At 48.4% G+C, this 18,512-nt stretch overlaps 2 protein-coding genes across 3 annotated transcripts in view; one reads left to right on the top strand and one right to left on the bottom strand.

Moving 5' to 3' along the window:
* Positions 1-3,534, bottom strand: part of LOC136504657 (uncharacterized) — a 28,829-nt gene extending 25,295 nt beyond the window's left edge. Inside the window, exons 1-2 of the mRNA XM_066499614.1 lie at positions 3,432-3,534; positions 3,186-3,329 (exon numbers count right to left, since the gene is read on the bottom strand). The gene's annotated coding sequence lies outside the window, so the exon portion shown is untranslated. The remainder of the gene's footprint in view (positions 1-3,185; positions 3,330-3,431) is intronic.
* A 3,025-nt stretch (positions 3,535-6,559) lies between these two features.
* On the top strand, positions 6,560-10,276 carry LOC136504666 (protein FAR1-RELATED SEQUENCE 5-like). 2 transcript variants are annotated; one of them, XM_066499631.1, is made up of 3 exons: positions 6,666-6,696; positions 7,793-7,878; positions 8,377-10,276. In XM_066499631.1, exon 3 carries the CDS (start codon positions 8,383-8,385, stop codon positions 9,475-9,477), a length of 1,095 nt encoding a protein of 364 aa, XP_066355728.1. In that variant the 5' UTR covers positions 6,666-6,696; positions 7,793-7,878; positions 8,377-8,382; the 3' UTR covers positions 9,478-10,276. The 2 variants fall into 2 exon arrangements, with proteins under 2 accessions (XP_066355729.1, XP_066355728.1); XM_066499632.1 differs by lacking the exon at positions 7,793-7,878 and having other exon boundaries at positions 6,560-6,696.
* The last annotated feature ends 8,236 nt before the right edge of the window (positions 10,277-18,512 follow it).

Genomic DNA, 18,512 nt, shown 5'->3' with positions numbered 1-18,512 from the left:
CTAATAAAGGTTGCATAATGGGTTTCGAAATTGTATCTAAGAAACTGTCAATCAGTGTAAAGTTGTTTTCAGAGTTGTTATTGTTTAACTCTCGGCTAGACTGATCATCAATGGAAACAAATTGATTGACATAATCTTGTTGGATGTGCGCAGATGTGGGCTCAGGTGGCACAGGTATTATATACGTGTTTTGACTAGTCTGAGCAACTGTGGATGTCTCTGGTGACAAAGATTGGCTTTCAATTGACATAATAGGAGGATCTAAACTACTCTGTGCTTGCAAGGAAACTGTAAGTTCGGGCAGTTGTACAGTAAGAGAGCTCACCACCATGCCGTGAAGCTGATCCGCCTGCAGACCCATGCATAGGTTGGTGATGATGTGCTACACCACTTGCTCCTTCTCCACTGCTGCCTGATTTGGAATAATGTCGTCGTTGTGTACGATGTTGGCTCCAAAGATGACTTCCCCCATTCCCGGAGTCTTGGTGTGCTCCAGGGTGTTGTTTGTAGCCACTGGAAAGGATGGGTTAGGCATGCTGGATTCAGGGACAATAGGGTCAGGAGAACAGTATTGCAATTCAGAGCATGGGTTACCCTTAATCAGCATGATGCTATCATCAGGAATAGACCTCTTGGGGGGCTTCAGCTCCGATGCTATTGGTTTTGCAAAGGAGACCCTCTTCACTTTCTTCTCCACTTTGCGTGCCTTCACCATCCATACCTGAGTTGGAGCCTGATGGTGTTCTTGAGCCACCCTGCTTCTGCACGGGGGAGACTCTCTGCGGCCACGCCATCTGTTCGAACTGATGCAGTCTTCAACTCCACCCCTGCAGCGTGTGTTCCTGGCCCAGCTTGAGAGGCTGCGATGGCGTCGAGTGCCATGGTGGCGCCTGTCATCATAGTCATCATCATCCCTCTGTGGTTGGCGCCTGAGGTCGCGGCCACGGTTGTTGCCGCGTCTGCCGTGGACGCGCTCGCCCTCGGTGTCTGGCACCCCATAGCTCCAGATGAACTCTCTGCGGGCCTTGCGGTTCGGAGGGCCGCCGACCCTACCACGCCCCTGCAGAAAGGAGAGGTCTTCCACTACCTCAAGGTGGTTGCGCAGAATGTAGACATGGCCGCACTTGAGGTCGACCGGGTCGTCGTGGTGAGGCGGCGCCAAGGGGAGCGGGATGGAGGTCGGTGGAAGCTCCCTGTCTGGCTCAGTCACCGTGAGCCAAACCTTCGTCGGGATGTCGCAGGGATCGTAGCACCAAGCCCAAATATCAAAGGACCTGGTGCGCTCTCTACGCCGGGTCATCTCCTCCACATAGTGCACTGCACAACTCTTGCCCAGCGCCTTGGCAGCGACATCCTCCGCCCAGCAGTGGACGGGGATGCCCTCAATGCGTACATTGACGTAGTACTCCCAGCTGACATTGTTGGCGTAGCGGCGCTCACTCCACTCGGCGAAATGGAAGTCCCTGCCCCTGTCTGACAGGTCTCCTAGGTTCACCAGATGACGCCTGATCGCCGGATCGAAGAAGATGATGAGGTACTGCTCGGGGAAGTGCTTGACCACCTAGAAGTCGTCGTGGCCCAGGTTCAGCTGACTGAGGAGGGCATCGCCGAGGTGGTAAGACTCCGTGTCGTGGCTGTTGCCGTTGAGCCAGCAAATAGCAGCCTAGTTGATGAGCTCGTCGCGGCGGCGGCAGATGGAGCCTATCGCCGAGACGACATAGAAGCCGTGGGCGGGCCTGGCTCTCGGGTCCCCAGGGTACCTTGCAGCCGCCATCCCTTCTTGACCGCGCACCACCTCCGCAAAGGAACGGTGGTCGGACTTGTAGTGTTCTGGAGGAAAGCTGAGCTTGGTGGTGTTTGAATGGCTGCTACGCTCGCGGGGATGAGGCTTTTAACATGTCGAACTCGCCGGTTAGGGTTGCAACCATCCGCACGGTGTCCTGAATGGAAACATTTCCAGCATCTCGGTGAAGAGGTACAGAGGCGCGCGATATGTTTTGGTGAAAAGCAATTAAAGCATCTGCCTTCCATCTTGCTCTTGAAGAATGCTGAGCCCGCAGACCTGTCTCTTGTTGGATTCGAGGTTTGAGCGGTCGCCGGATTTGAATCTGTTCGCTTCCGTCGGTAGGACTTGGCCGGCTCCCATCCCTTCTCACTGATAACTATGTTGAATTGATGAGCCTGCAGATGCGTGCCTGATGGATCAGAAGGGCCACTGGGAACTGTCTTCGCTGTGGCCGCTGAAGAAGTAGGCTGCCCGTCGGAGCCCGTAGCCTGGCCGCCATGAATGCCATCCGTGGCCAGCACTTGTTTCCCCTTTTGGCTCGCCGGGAACCTGCAACGGAGGAGATTGTCTTCAATGTCGCTAGGTTCCGGGCAGGGGTTGGGAGATTGCTTCGAGAACGCCGTTGAAGAGATGGTCTGCTCGCCCTTGGCCGTCTCCTGGCTGCCATGAATGCCCGCTGTGCCCTGCGCTTGTTTCTGTTCTTGGGTTTCTAGAGTTTTGGAAATGGGGAGCCTGGAATCAATAGCCGTACCTTCTCAGGGCTCCTTGGTCTTTGCTTGAGTGCTTTCATTTACAGTCTTCTCGGTGAGGCCGGATCGAGGATTGATGTCAAGACTGCACGCCTCTGTCCCTGAGCACGGATTCTTGAGCTTGCACAAATCTCTTGCCAGATCCGGTAGCAACGCCCAGGCTTGCTCCTGAATCTCTTGGTCTATCTCTGTGGGGCTTGCCGGAATCTGGCTGTCCTTATCTTCTGGCGAGGACGCCGGCGACGGAGCTGGCGACTGCCGACCGGCGTTAATGGTGGGCTGGGGGAGTGGGGGTGGGTGAGACCCATCAATGTGTAGATCGGGCGGCAGGGGATTCAGATCTGGTGGTTGATGGCAGTGGGAGGAAGGGGATGGGGCGGATCTGGCTAGAGTTGGGTTCGGCGCGGGGACGAGGAAGGGGAGAAGCTGGTCAGGGTCGGGGTCCTCCATAGCCCACTATTGTCTCCAGTAACAAATTTGGTGTGATGGAAACATATATATCCTTTCAGAAAACATATACCATCTTACAACCTAAACCTGACGATCAGTCGAGATGTAGAGATTTCAATAGACTGGAGCAGACCAAATAATCAAAATGACTTGAACTAAAAATGTTGAAGCTCGTAGTGAAAAGATACACATGAACGCACCTGGTTATGGAACGAGCGAACTGGGGTGCAGGACTTGGATTGGAGCTATACCAGATCTGAAGTCTTTGCTTCTTCGTTTCACGAAGTCCACGCCTAAGGCCGCCGCATACAGCACACGGCATATGCAGATATATGCTGGATGTTCTGAGTTCACATCTTCAGTCATATATATGGGAAAAGAAACATAACAAAAAGAAGGGGGCAAAACGCAAGGCTGTTTTTTATACCCACGAGGGATTGACTTACTGAAGTGGAAGGACTTCGAATCCCTTCCCTTCCTTTCCCGCGAGCGCTCCCTTGAGTGACTTGGGGGCGACACCCTGGCGCCGCTCCGCCCCCTACCATCGCGCCCTCCCTAGCATTCGGCAGCGGCGGCCAGCGGCGGTCCGCTCAACCGGCCCCATCACGGCACCCCCACCTTCTCCCCCCCCCCCCCCACCTTCTCCATGCTCCTACCTCCTCTCCTCCACCTCCCCTCCTCTACCTCTGCTTCTCCAGCGAGCAGGTAGGCGGGCGGGGTAGATCCAAGCCCTCCTAGGCCGGATCTGGCCTCCCCCTCCCTGGATCTGCGGCTGCAGCGGGTGTGGCCGCGCTGCTACTCCGGTAGGCCGGCCGAACGGCGGGGCGGTCTGGGCCGCCTGTACGCCCGCTATGGCGGGCCTCGCCGCGCCGCTGGAAAACGTGGCTGCATACGCCGCGGGGTGTGGCTCCGTCGCGTCCACGCCTTGGCACTGCCACGTCGAGCCCACCTCTGGTGGCCGGCCGGATCTGGGCCCCTGGGGCTAGATCTGGCTTTTGAGGGCGCCCTGCCCTTCACCTCGACGACGGCGGCCGGTGGCTCCATCCAGGCGGCCAGAGGCGACGCCGGTGAAAGCGGCGGTCGGATTTGGCTAGCCGCCGGCGGCGGAGCGGGCGCGCTGCGGCCAGCTGTGCGCTGGCATGGCGACCGGCGGCTGCCTGTGGACGATTCTTCTCGCCAGGGCCGTTTGGCTGTGGCGGGGCAGAGTGCCTACGGCCGGCTGCTAGCTGCCCTAGCCATGCTTCGACGACCGGGGCCTACGGCCTCCTAGGTTGCTGGCCAGAACCGTTGGTGCTGGACCTGCCCCTGCCTTCGTGATATGTTCCTATGCCGGGTCGGCCCGCTGCTTTGCTAGGATCGCCCTAGCGGCCGTGTTCGAACAAGCCCTTGGGTGAAAACTCTGCCCGGCTTCTCGCTTCGGGCCGGCAACGGTGGTACGGTCTGTGCCATCCAACTTCTTGAAGGCGTTCGTCGAAAGATGTGTTCGTAATGCGGGTCGTTGGGGCGGTCCTAGGACAAAAGTCCTTGTTGTGCTCTCTGTTCAACGTTGTTGATGTCTGAGGATGTGATTCCCTTCTTGGAGGCTTCGTTGGAGCACTTCTGTCGCCGTCCTGTTCCTCTCGCCGGAGCCGCTCCTAGTTGTGCTGTGCCTGCCTGTGCTTTAGCTTCCTCTTCGCGTTGGTCTGTCCACCTTAGATGTTGGTGTTGCTGCAGTGGTCTCGACGGATGCTTTGCTGTCGTTGGTCATCTTCTTCGCAGCGGCTATCTGGCCGCTTGCGGATACTCGACGGATGCTTTGCCCTCGTTGCTGCCTGGGCGGATGCTTTGCCGCCATAGTCGCTACCAGCCCGCGGATGCTTTGCCGCGTTGTGCTCGCGAATTTTGCCGCGTTCTTTCCGGTGGATGCTTTGCCACCGAGGCTTCACCTCCCTTGTTGGCAGCCTTCGCAACGTTATATTTAGCTACAGGTCCAGCTAGCTAGGTTGCCGCGTTCTTTCTAGTGGATACTTCTTGCTTTCACTTGTGTTTTTCGTTCTAAACCACTCGCTCTGTGTTTTTTTGTATCATGCGCTATGGGTTCTCCCATAGTCATCGTGTACGCCGTTCCTTCGGCACTCTTGCTTCTTCTTAATGAAACTCACGTGAATGCGTGTTCCGAAAAAAAGTCCGGAGATCTTGGCCCCTGGTCACATGGCTGAAATTGTTTTAAACTGGTCTGATTAACTTGCAGGCATTAATGGCATCATGTGGCTAGCAGCAGCTTTCACGTTCCCAATCATGTGGCATCATGTGGAACGCAGTAGCAACACAGACAAATAATAAAAAACATAGCAAAGGAACAAGAGAAGGCGTTTGGAATGTAGAAAGCTGTGAGATAAGAATCTGAAAATCACATGAATAACAAAATTTGTTAGGACTTGGTGACAGATTAATTATGAGGTATGATTGCACGTGTTTTATCCCAATCTCCTCTTGCATGTGGGGGCAAGTCCATAGACGGTGTACATTTAAAGTTAGAGCTCTTTTACAGTGGTTGGGGGTACTTCTTGGTTCCTCTTAGTTCCTAAGCAAATTATTAGCTCTAATTGTTTTTATGCGTTGATGGTTAGGAAGGTAATTGCGCCTCCCCCTCCCCCTCCCCCTCCCCCCATCACCCCTCCTCGCCCACGCACCCCCGACCCGAACCCCTTCGCGGCGACGCCGAAGGACGCGAGGTTGCGCACAAGACCTAGCCGTCGCCACCTAGCCCTCACCCTGGCCATTGCTTCGGGGACGCCATCGCTTAGCGCGGCGTCGTCCAGGATCGATCCGAGCACACCCCTGCCGCGCTCCGCCTCGGTTCAGTTCCGCCGAACCTCGTCGTCGCCGGCCCGCTCGGCTCGATTGTGCTCTCACCGGACGCTGCCGTGGAGTGTGGACTGTGACTCTGTGAGCCCATGGTGGTGTGGGCTGTGGAAGGTGAAGGAAATTGCAGTCGTTCGGCTCGGGGTCGGGGCGGACTCGACGGCGGTTGGGCTGGTTGAGAGGTCGTCGAGGGTGGCACGGTTGATCACAGATCTGAAATTTCAGGTCTTCTTCTCCTGTCTCCTCCTTGTTCCTCTCCCATTTGATCCTTACCTCCTTTTTAGCACTCCTAGCGGCAAGCGAGGTTTGAGACACTGTAAATAAGTGAATTGGTTTGTTCCAAATGCAATTGTAGTAATACACCATTCGACTGTAACGCACACCATTCGACTGTTGAATGTACAACTTCTGCACAAAATCGATCTTTCTTTTTTAAGCTAGTACCATCCTAGCATTCCTAGCACCATTTTTTAAAAACACTGTTAATTAGGGAATTCTAGGGGGGGTTCAGGATCTGTATCAAGTCAATACTACATTCAAATGATGAAGTCAAAGTAAAATTTGCCTTTCCACTGTACCTTTTTGCACAAAGTTAATATTTTCTCTTTTATGTTTGCACCAAATTCTTGGTAGTAGATTGCTATGTTTTTTTATTACACAGTTCTTGCTGGGTGCTAACTTTGTTTTGATTCCTTATCTTCTGCAGAAAAGCTCTGTTGTCCTTGGGAGCTGTTATTTTGTTGTGCTGTCTTATACTGCAATCTCAAATCCACAGTTGGAGAAGCTATGCTTGCTGCCGTTTTTTGGTGTTGCTGTTGCCGCTCCATTGTATGCAGCAGCTTTACAGAAAGAGTGTGATCGTTAGAAGTAAGTTATCTCTTGAAAAAGTGTGTATATAGCAAAAGTTCATTATCTCTTTCAGAGAATTCTATCTATTACTGTAAAACCAAACTCTAGCAATTCCATGTGTTGCTATTCAAATAGGCTACAAGTCATATTTCAGTGTCAGAAAATCCCAACAAAATTATTGTATTTGACTAATTTATCTGAGCTTCTAATTGTTCTTGTGGAGATTTAAAATTCGTTTCTCCTTTTTGCCTGATAGCCAAAAGAAATTTTGCACCTTATGTCCATATGCTAAGTTGGAATAATATTATCTACTAAAGGTTTTTAGTTGGTCCCAATAGAAGAACCATAATTTTTTTAAATTATATTCAGGAAACTGAAATATGTTTTATGTCAGTTTGGTGCTTGATTTAGTCTACTGTTAAGATGTGTTCATGAATGCAATTTGTTACATATATTTGTCCATAGATATAAAAGAGTGCACCACCATTTTATCCAAGCAGAAACCTTACCAATTGCATTGCTTGGTGCCTTGGTGTTTTGATTTCTGGATCACACACTTCAACTTCGCTACTCAAAGTACAAGCTAGAATTTAACTACAGCTTTGGCAGCTAAAAAGAATGCAATGACCATGGCACAATTAAACCTGGAAGCTTAATATTTTAATGTAGATAAATTGACATTTACTGGCATTGTGTTCCAAACTCTTTTTACTGGCATTATTGATACATTATTTTTAGGGCGTGGAGCGAGGCCGCCAAACTTGATAGAATGCTGGCGCCCTCAGATTTTGCTGCCCAAATTGAGTTTTCTGGTTTGTGGGTGTTATGTTTCGGATACTGGCTAATGAATGTGGACACAAATGTGACAAGTTTTGAGTGGCCTGTGACTGATACTGTAGTTCAGTATTCTGTTATTACTATATATATATATATATATATATATATATATATATATATATATATATATATATATATATATATATATATATATATATATATTCTTCTATGAAAAGCCACCTGGTGATTCTGCTTCCATGTCCTTAAAGTGGCTGTTGGATTGTATACATCTTTGGGAGCACATTGTGGTCATTAACAGTTTTGTTTTTTTCGAAAGGATGTCTGAATAAACAGCTCTCACTAGGGTGTGGTGGATGCTCTGTAGTCAATTTGGTGATGGTTATAAGAGAGTTGTAGCATCTAGTAAGTAGTCCACATCTTTGAATTGTAGGAGTTACAGTAATTGCCTATCAAAGTTAGATCAGGGTGCATTGTGGGTACAAGCATAGTATATAGTGATTATTTAGCTGACTGGGTAAGCTGAGTGGCTGTTTTACCAACAGATGAGTTGTTGTAGTCTTGTAGATGTCAATTTACACTAGGAGGCTCTGGAGAATTGATGTTTAAATGTCACCTTCTGTGAGCACTTTGATGTCAGAGGAATTTAGCCGCACTCTAGTATTGGCACCTAGTAGCAGACTACTGTCTTGTTTTACTGAATTTGATGAAGGTTCATGAAACCTTGTAGCCCAGCCCCATTCATCAACCTGCTTAGCCTTCCTCTTTACTTTCTTTGAGCTCACTCCACTATTTTACAAGGGCAGTCCTTAAACTTGTCCTTGTGTGGTGCTATTTAGGTTTCTGAACTCTTAAATTTGTTATGTGGAATTTTAATTTGCTTAATGTTGTTGATGGATACAGGAGGAAATGTTAGATCTTGAGTCTTTGCTGGAGTACAATGAAATTATCAAGAAGATGTTTGCTAATGAAGAAGAAGAATTTCAGTTCTATAACAACTATGGTTTTGAGAAAGGATTTAGTGTGAGGAGAAGCTATTGTGAGTGGGACAATGGCCACAATGAGATGACTCTTCGGAAGTTCGTTTGTAGTCGTCAAGGTTTCCGTGAAGAGAAGCAGCTGAAGAGGGCAATTAAGAAGCGGAAGCCGCGGAATATTACCCGTGTTGGATGCCTTGCTAAATTTGTGATTGCACGAGATCAAATAACAGGACAGTGGTATGTGAAGGATTTCATCGATGAACACAACCATCCGATGGCGCCAGCAGAGCTTACTTGTCTGCTACGTTCACATAGAAGAATCAACGATGAGCAGAAAGCTGAGATTGTGGAGATGGAGAGTTCTGGGATCCGCAAACACAAGATAATGGATATTTTGAAAATGCAGTATGATGGGTATGATAAGGTTGGGTGTACAACAAGGGACTTGTATAATTTCTACCACCGCTATAAGGCGGAGACAATTGGTGCCGGTGACGCTCAAACAATCATCAGTTACCTGACGGAACTTCAGCGCAGAGACCCTGAATTCTTTTTCAAGTACATGGTTGATGGGGAAGGACACCTGAAGGGACTATTCTGGTGTGATAGTCAATGTCTGCTTGCTTATGAAGCATTTGGTGATGTCGTTGTATTTGATAGCACCTACAAAACTAATCGGTACAACCTACCCATTGTTCCTTTTGTTGGGGTGAATCACCATCGAAGCACAGTTATTTTTGGATGTGGAATTATTTCTCATGAGAATATTGAGTCATATGTGTGGTTGCTGAGTACATTTTCCGAGGCCATGATTCAGAAGCATCCGGTCTCCGTGATCACTGATGGAGACCTTGCTATGCAGAGAGCAATCAGGCTGGTGTGGCCGAATTCATCGCATAGGCTCTGCATATGGCATATTGAGCAGAACATTGTGCGTAATCTTAAGGATGATGTTGTCAATGATGAATTCAGGAGTTTCCTTTATGATTGTTGGTCCATAGAAGAGACCAAGAGAAAATGGTAGGAATTTTTGGATAAGCATAAGGTTACAAATAAGGAGTCATGGTTGTATCAGATGTATGATATGAGGGAAATCTGGTGTGCTTCATATCATGCTGGTAAGTGCTACTTAGGACTGAGGAGCAACCAACAGAGTGAGAGCCTAAACTCTAGGCTTCATATGCGTCTAGATCATAAAATGACACTGCTTGACATGGTAAAGCACGTGGAGCACTGCCTTTCAGGGCTGCGCACAAATGAGGCAAAGTTGGACACTGATGCATTGCAATCTGAGGCATGCATAGAACCAGATGCTTCAATTATTGAGATAGAAGCCGAAATCGTTCACTCCAACAGTTTTCGCCACGGTGCAGTTCAGCATAAAGGTAGCCAAGAAGTGTTTTTCGATTGACATTCTAGATGACGATAATATGAGTGAGTATATTGTTGGTAGGAAGGATAAAGGAGACATGATGACCAACCAGTGATAAATTCATGAGGGAAGAACTGAACTTGCATGATAAATTGAAAAAGAAAGCGTGTAAACAGGAAAATAGAGCACTGCAATCATATACAGTGAAATAAGATGTTAGCAAACTTTGGTGCAGATTTTGCCTTAATAATGCAGAGGAAGTGATCTTATAACTATAAAAGATAGCAATGGGGATATCCAAGGTGACTGGCATTGCTGCGACAGCTTTTCTTGTCACATCTGTTAGTCTGTGCTAGCTGGGCATGAAAATTATTATGCTTCCTTTCCTAGCCACCAGTATTGTTGCTTTTGTTATCACGGTCACATCCCATGATGCCATCAACCTACCATGGATCCTGGGGAAGAACTCAGTGGAAAGATTTCCATTTTTGTTAGTGTGATTCCATCAGTCTAAGCTTTAGAGCATGTTGCTTAGTGTGATTTCACCATTGCAGCCTATGCGGGTAACTAGATGCCTAGATCCAGGCAGTGGGCAAGATCCATCTAATCCAAAGATTACAAATATAACGGATCAAGAATACTATAGCAACAATATATTCATGAAACATGCCTATACTAATCTGAAACAAGTACCACGGGACGGAGGAAAAGCACATCATCACGTGCTGGAGTTCAAAAATAGCACGGGAGAGAGCGAGAGAGAGGGCGGGACGGGCACCGACGGATTGCTCACCTCACTGCGAAGGTCGTGGAGGGTTCTAGACGCCGGTGACGCGGTGAAGGCGGAGATCAGCGGCGGCGGTGGGTAGAGCTCTGGGCGGCGGCTATGGCGGTGCGTGGGCTAGGGCTAGGGCTCGGGGCAGCTCCTTTAGGGTTCAAAGGGGGGGGGGGGCAGCGGGGAAGAAGGGGCCGTGTCTATCACCATTCGAGGGAATTGGGCCTGCGAAGGTCGTTCGAGGGAATTGGGCCTGCCCATCACGAGGTCGTGGCCCAACTAAGCCACGTGAATAAGGCAGTCAGCCATCTGCACCCTATGAATGGTTTAGTCCCACCTCGCTCGCTGACCAACCAAGAACGCAACATAAAAGAACAAGAGAAGTAGCAGCGATCGAACTCCTAAACTATACAATACCTACTCTCACTCGTCACCTGGGCCAATTGGGCTGGCGCGGCCTGGTTGGGCTCCCTTCGTGGTCGAGCCCGACCTAGCTGATGCTGGCCCGTGGCAACAAATTTTTTTGTCACCATTTATTTTAAAATTTAATTTTTTTATATCTGCCGCTAGGGAGGCTATCACCATTCATATCCAAATTCTATGCATTTTATTTATTTTTCACCCTCCACAATCTTTTCCTCATCCATAATCCATGCTAATTGTTTTGAGTTACACTACTAATTTCTAATAAAAAGCCAGAACTTAAAAATAAGAAAAACTCGTGTTCACACTTAAAAAAACACGTGGTTAGAGTGATCGGTTCAAATTACTATCATGTTGGCCTATTAGTGCACTCGGACGACACGTGAGTGGCGGCTTAGTTCCTACCATGTTATGCCTAGTGGTTCATCACTCTGGCAAGACATGAGAGTTATCAGTTCACTTCCTATCATGTTAAGCCTATTAGTACACTCGGAGTACATGTAAGAGTGATCGGTTCACTTTGGTTCATGTTAGGCCTATCAGTCCACTCATCGAACGAGATGCGAGAGTGTAGGTTGAGTCCGCTGAGACGAACGTGAGAGTTTATATATATATATATATATATATATATATATATATATATATATATATATATATATATATATATATATATATAGTTCACCGTGTGGTTGGGCGTGGGCCTCTGTTATAGCCTTGTGTTGCACGCAATTCCGTCATTGTGGCGAGACATGAGAATGACCGGTTCACTTCATATCATGTAAGAGTGAATGGTTCGCTTCTTATTGTGCTAGCCTATTGTCCACTCGGACGACACATCCTGACGTCCAAATTGACAAATAATCAACGTTACAGAAGAAATCGAGGTTACAAGGTTGTCGCTAAACATGACAGAATGGCATAGCTAGCTAGCAACATGCTTGAGTCACATAATTGATATGGAGTTGTGCGCAGTTATGCTACGAAATCGGCAAAATTAGTGGATCCCTTCCCGAATAGATACAGAAATTCGCCACGGGAGATGCTTCAGAGCTAACTGAGCAACAGCAGAGTGACTGCGAGTCTGCGAGATACCTCAATTTATGGTGAAGGGCAAGGTGTAGAGCAGAGGCAAAAATTAGCCGGCTTCAGGTCTGGTGGATTGGGCGGAGACGGCGAGGGGGCACCATGCTCGCCGGCTAGCCGCAGAGGCCGCGTGGCCTAGGTAGCCACGGCATACTTCTTCCTCCTGCCCCATCTTCATGGCCGACGCCGCTGCTTCTTGGTGAGCGTGGGCGGACAAGGGCACCTTGCCGAGCCCGCTTTTCAGCTTCGCCAACTCAGACCGCCGCGTCCGCGGACAAGCGCACCTCGCCGCCCGCACCCTTCGACAGCGGGGACGGCCGCCGCCGCCGCCAACGGGAGCATGGACGCCGCTGGGACCCTTCGGAGCACCACCGTGGGTAGCTCCCCCGGCCCAGGGTGGACGCTGGCGCCGCCGGAGTAGGTGCAGCGCGGGCACGCCGAACGCAGGCGGCAGCAGGCAGCACGCCGCACGCAGGCGGGGTCAGTGGCGGCGGCGGAGCTGGTCCGCCTCTGCTGGGAACAGGCGTTGCCGGGCTCCGCCTCCTCGTCCTCCTCCACGGTGTCGATCCCCGCCATGGCTGCTGCCCGGACCGCCGCGTCCGCGAGCGCACCTCGCCGCCCGCACCCTCCCGCCAGCGGGACGGCCACCGCCACCACGAAGGGGAGCGCGGACGCCGCCGGGCCTGGATCTTGCCTCCTCCACCGCCATCGCCGGATCTACGCGGTGCCGCCGTTCGCCAGGGACTGGTGGCATGCCCTGGAAGCCGCAGCCCTGCCCTCGCACTCACCGCCGTAGCCACCGCCCTCGTCCTCAACCTCGACCGCCGCCGCAGCACACAGAGAGAAAGAACAGAGCGACTGAGAGAGGGGCCGGGCTAGTGTGGTCCGAAGAGAATTATACGTGAAAAGACCGTAGTACTTCAATCATCCCTGTATTACTCAAAACATTATTTTTCTACCATTGATTTACTGTTCTACCCTCAATTACATAAAAAATTTCAAAAATAGAAATTTTCCTATTTTTTTCATGTGCTGATCCGATCAGTTTTAGTATGCACCCGGTGTGTATGGTCCCACCATTTAGTACGCACTTAGTTTCTCCCGGTGCCTCTTAAATTGGTTCCTCTTGGTTCCTTTGCCTTTTTAGCCATCGGATCGGTCCTCGTGAGCCGTCCATTTTATAACAACCATTGTAAAAATTCTCTTAAAGTTAAGCATGTGCACTATTGGCTAGCTGACTTTATCCTCTTATGAATGTGTATTTTGGTTGAGAGACTGATGGGGATAGGACAGGTCCGTCCTCAAAACCACAGTGTTTGGGTAGGAATCAATACACATGTAACTAACGGTCTCCAGCGGAAATATATTGTGACCTTTTGTTCGTTTCATCCCAAAACCAAGAGATCAAGGATGATTAAATCCCCTACAAGTCAAAACTCCCTCCCAATCCCTTCCAATTCCTTTGATTTTGGAATCAAACGAACAAGACATAAAGATGGAGGATCCATCTGTCCGTGAAAATCCATGGGACAGGAGCTTCCTTGCTTGGCCTCGTGGCTAATTTTTAACAAAGAGAGGTGAACAAGATAATGAAAAAAAGAAAAGAAAAGTAATAGCTAACCTCACCAACCGAAGTGTTCACACGTCCGGCGTCCCAAGTTCCCAACCACGTCCCTCGATCCAAACATACGGTAGGATTATTTCATTCTATTTTATTCTTCCAACTAAACAAAAAGCAAAGGATCGTGTGAGCAACAGGCTAGGTGAGGAAGGGAAAATTGGAGGAATAGAACGCAAGAAAGAACGAGGAAGACAAGCAGAGGTGTTCGGCGGACAGCTTGCTTAGGCAGAAACGGAATTCGGTTTTTACATGTACGGTGATGTTCCCCTCTGTCTCACCCTCTCTTAAGTTACTGTATTACAGGGCATCATAGCCCAATTCCACGCATGCAAGCGCTCAGCAAGTCCACTCGTTTCCACCGTATGGCACGTTGGGCTCCGTGGGCCTTCTCGATCGCCTGGCCTTAGTAGCTGCAGATTGCCTGGCTTGTTGTCGGACCACTAACAGTCCTGAAATACTGCTTGACCCCAAGCAGTAGCCTAGGAAACTTAGGCCCCGTTCGCTTGTCTTAAAATCTGGCTTATTCGGCTTCTTTTTTCAGTCAAGATAGTGTTTTTCTCTCACAACAATTCAGCCGGAACAATGTTTTGGCTTGTTTTTTTCAGCCAAATTCAATCAAGCGAACTGACAGTTAGTGGCCAGCAAGGAGGGCAGATTGTTCCACTTGACGAAAATTTGTTGAATACGATCAGCGCAGCGAGCCACAGTGCACGTTTGAAGAACCTATTTAGGTGCAGCTTAACAGCGAAGTCAATGGACCAGGCAAAGTGGGCGTTACCTTTTTTTTGACAGAATCGGCAGGGGAGCCCCCTACCTATTTTTTCTTTTTATATTAATGAAAGAATAAGGAGTACATGCAATTTTTACAAATGTACAAAATTACAAGCCCATAAGACCCAAAATCAAAGCAGAACCAGTCCCTAGCTATAACTATCTCTCTATAAATTGAGGGCCATAAGTGGGTGTTACCTGATGACCAGGCATCCACTACGCGCTTGAGCTGAGAAACATGAAATATGGGGTGGATGGAGAAGTGGTCTGGTAATTCCAGTTTATAGGCTACAAAACCAACACGAGCAATGATACGGAAGGGGGCGAAGAACCACAATGCCAGCTTCCGATGAGCTCGTGGAGCAAGGGGAGTTTGAACATATGGTTGTAGTTTGAGAAAGACAAAATCACCGACCTCGAAGCTGCGTTGAGAACGATGTTGATCGGCCTTCTTCATGCGGGTCTTAGCACGGATCAAGTGATGCTGCAACAATTGATCCATCCAGAGACGATCAGTGGCCCAACTGGAAACGTCTGGATTGGCCGTATTGAGGGGATAAATATCCAACAGGCGTGGTGAATAACCATAGAGAGCCTCAAATGGAGAGCGGCCAATAGCTGAATGGGAGGTAGAATTATACCAGAACTCCACCGAAGATAGCCAATGACTCCACTTAGAAGGCTAGGCATGAACATAACAACACAAGTAAGTTTTGAGGCATTGGTTGAGGCGCTCGGTCTAACGATCCGTCTACGGGTGATAGGCGGTATGCTAAGTTGTAACTGAACATCGACCAAATGAAACAACTCAGCCTAGAAGTGACTGGTAAAGATCCTATCAGAGTCAGAAGACTATAGACTGAGGCAGACAGTGCAGTCTGTAAACACTGTGCAGGAAAGCCTTGGCCACCACTGCTGTCGTGTATGGATGGCAAAGAGGTACAAAATGGCCATACTTAGTGAGCAAATCAACAATGACCAAGATGCAGTTGAAGTTACCAGACAAGGGCAGACCCTCGATGAAATCTAAGGACACCACATGCCAAGCTATGGTGGGTACCAGCCATGGCTAAATCGGACCTAGAGGCTTGGCACTATTCGGCTTGGATTGTTGATAAGTAAGGCAAGCGTGGACTGTTGGAGTTGTTCCAAATTCACTCCAGGATATAGGCCGGGCTTCTGACGGAGCGAAGCGGAGGCCCGTCGTCGGAGGCTTGGGCCGGAGCGTAGCGGAGTCTGAAGTCGGCCCATCGGGTCTCGCCCCTGTGTTCGGGGGGGTGCGGGGGGCGGAGCCCCCCGCGGTACGGTACGGTATATACACCCTTGCTAGGGTTTCGTGGAGACTTGATTCTCTTGTAAGCCGTCATAGGCGTGTAACCCAAAACTCTTGAGATAGTGAGATTGTTGCTGGCTGGTGCCCGTGGTTTTTCCCCTTCACATCGGAGGGGTTTTTCACGTTAAATCGTGTGTCTCCTCTGTGGCTTGATTCTTTACTTCATATTCTTATACGTCGTTCATAACAAGTGGTACCGGAGCTTTGGTTGCTGTTAGGGTTCATGACGATGTCGATGAAGTTCGATCTTCCGCTGCTGAACTACGACACGCGGTTCTCGCTATGGCAAGTCAAGATGCGGGGGATTCTGGCGCAGACTCATGACTATGATGAGGCGCTGGATAGTTTCGGAAAAAGGAAGGCCGAGTGGACTCCAGAAGAGATCCGCAAGGATCAGAAGGCGCTCGCCCTAATTCAGTTGCATCTTCATAATGATATTTTGCAGGAGTGTCTGAAAGAGAAAACTGCTGCAGAACTATGGCTGAAACTGGAATCGATCTGTATGTCCAAGGATCTAACCAGTAAGATGCAGATGAAGATGAAGCTGTTCACCCTGAAGATGAAGGAGGAGGATTCAGTGATGAGCCACATCGCTGAATTCAAGAAGATCGTCGCCGACCTAGTGTCGATGGAGGTGAAGTATGATGATGAGGACTTAGATCTTTTGCTGCTATGTTCTTTGCCAAATTCGTATGCAAATTTTCATGACACCATACTTTTGAGCCGTGATGAACTAACCCTAAAGGAAGTTTATGAGGCTCTCCAGTCTAGGGAGAAGATGAGAGGCATGGTGCAGAATGACGGGACGTCGTCCTCCAAGGGCGATGCTTTGCATGTGAGAGGCAGAACTGAAAACAGGTCCTCCAATGATGGCAATGATGGTAGAAAGAACTACGAAAGGAGAGGCCGTTCAAAGTCCAAGCCGCATGGTAATAAAAAGTTCTGTGTTTATTGCAAGCTGACAAATCATAATGTTGAGGATTGTAGAAAAGTACAGAATAAGGAGAAGAGGAAAAATAAGTCGGCTGGTAAGGTCTCTGTTGCTGCTGCTGCTGCGTCTGATGATGATTCTGGAGATTGTCTGGTAGTATTTGCTGGTTGTGTTGCTGGTCATGATGAATGGATTCTCGATTCCGCATGTTCATTTCATATTTGCACTAACAGAAATTGGTTTAGCTCGTATAAGCCTGTGCAGAAAGGGGATGTTGTGCGGATGGGAGATGATAACCCGTGTGACATTGTGGGGATTGGATCAGTTCAGATCAAGACTGATGATGGCATGACACGCACACTGAAAAACGTCAGGTATATACCAGGGATGTCCAGAAATCTTATCTCATTGAGCACGCTTGATGCAGAAGGTTACAAATATTCCGGTTCAGATGGCGTTCTAAAGGTATCAAAAGGTTCTCTTGTTTGCTTGAAAGGTGATCTTAATTCTGCAAAGTTATATGTCCTTAGAGGGTGTACTTTACCTGGTTCTGATTCCGCTGTTGCTGCTGTTACTAATGATGAACCTAGTAAAACTAACCTTTGGCATATGCGTTTGGGACATATGAGTCACCATGGTATGGCAGAATTGATGAAGAGAAACCTGCTGGATGGCTGCACTTCGAGTAAAATAAAGTTTTGTGAGCATTGTATTTTCGGGAAGCATAAAAGGGTATATTTCAACACTTCTGTTCACACCACTAAAGGTACTCTTGATTATGTTCATGCTGATTTATGGGGTCCTTCCCGTAAGTCCTCATTTGGTGGTGCTCGTTACATGTTTACAATTATTGATGATTACTCTAGAAGGGTTTGGCCTTATTTTCTGAAATAGAAAGATGGTACTTTTGCTGCTTTTAAGGACTGGAAAGTAATGATAGAAAGGCAAACTGAAAGGAAGGTAAAATTGCTTCGTACTGATAATGGTGGAGAATTTTGTTCGCGTGAATTTAATGATTATTGCAGATCGGAAGGCATTGTTAGGCATCACACCATACCCCATACTCCACAACAGAATGGTGTGGCCGAACGCATGAACAGAACCATCATGTCCAAGGCCCGTTGCATGCTGTCTAATGCCAGGATGAGCAAGCATTTTTGGGCTAAAGCTGCTAATACTGCCTGTTACTTGATAAACAGGTCGCCTTCTATTCCACTAAATAAAAGAACTCCCATTAAGGTATGGTTTGGTACGCCTGCTGATTATTCACAGTTGAAAGTTTTTGGATGCACTGCTTATGCTCATGTTGATAATGGAAAATTAGAGCCTAGAGCTGTTAAGTGTCTTTTTCTTGGTTATAGTTCGGGAGTCAAAGGCTATAAATTATGGAATCCTGAAATAGGAAAGACTTTTATGAGCAGGAGTGTTGTTTTCAATGAATCTGTGATGTTTATTGACAGTTTGCCCTCAGATCATGTTCCAGAAAAAGAGCTGCAGCATATGCGCATGCAGGTGGAGCATGTTGATGATGATACAGGTGTGCAGGTGGAGCCTGTTGATGAGCATGGTGACCATGATAATGATGTTGCTGAGGATGATGCTCATGATGATGTTCAGCAAACTCCTCCTATTTTGCAGTTAGAGGAGGATTTACCTATTGCTCAACGCAAGTCAAAAAGGATAATTACACCTCCTAAGCGTCTTATTGAAGAGTGTAATTTGTCTTACTATGCTTTGAGTTGTGCTGAAC

This window comes from Miscanthus floridulus, chromosome 14 (assembly GCF_019320115.1).
Source record: "Miscanthus floridulus cultivar M001 chromosome 14, ASM1932011v1, whole genome shotgun sequence".
Classification (NCBI taxonomy): Eukaryota; Viridiplantae; Streptophyta; class Magnoliopsida; order Poales; family Poaceae; genus Miscanthus; species Miscanthus floridulus.
Note: the sequence above shows the minus strand (reverse complement) of the source record. Positions and strands in the feature narration are given on the sequence as shown.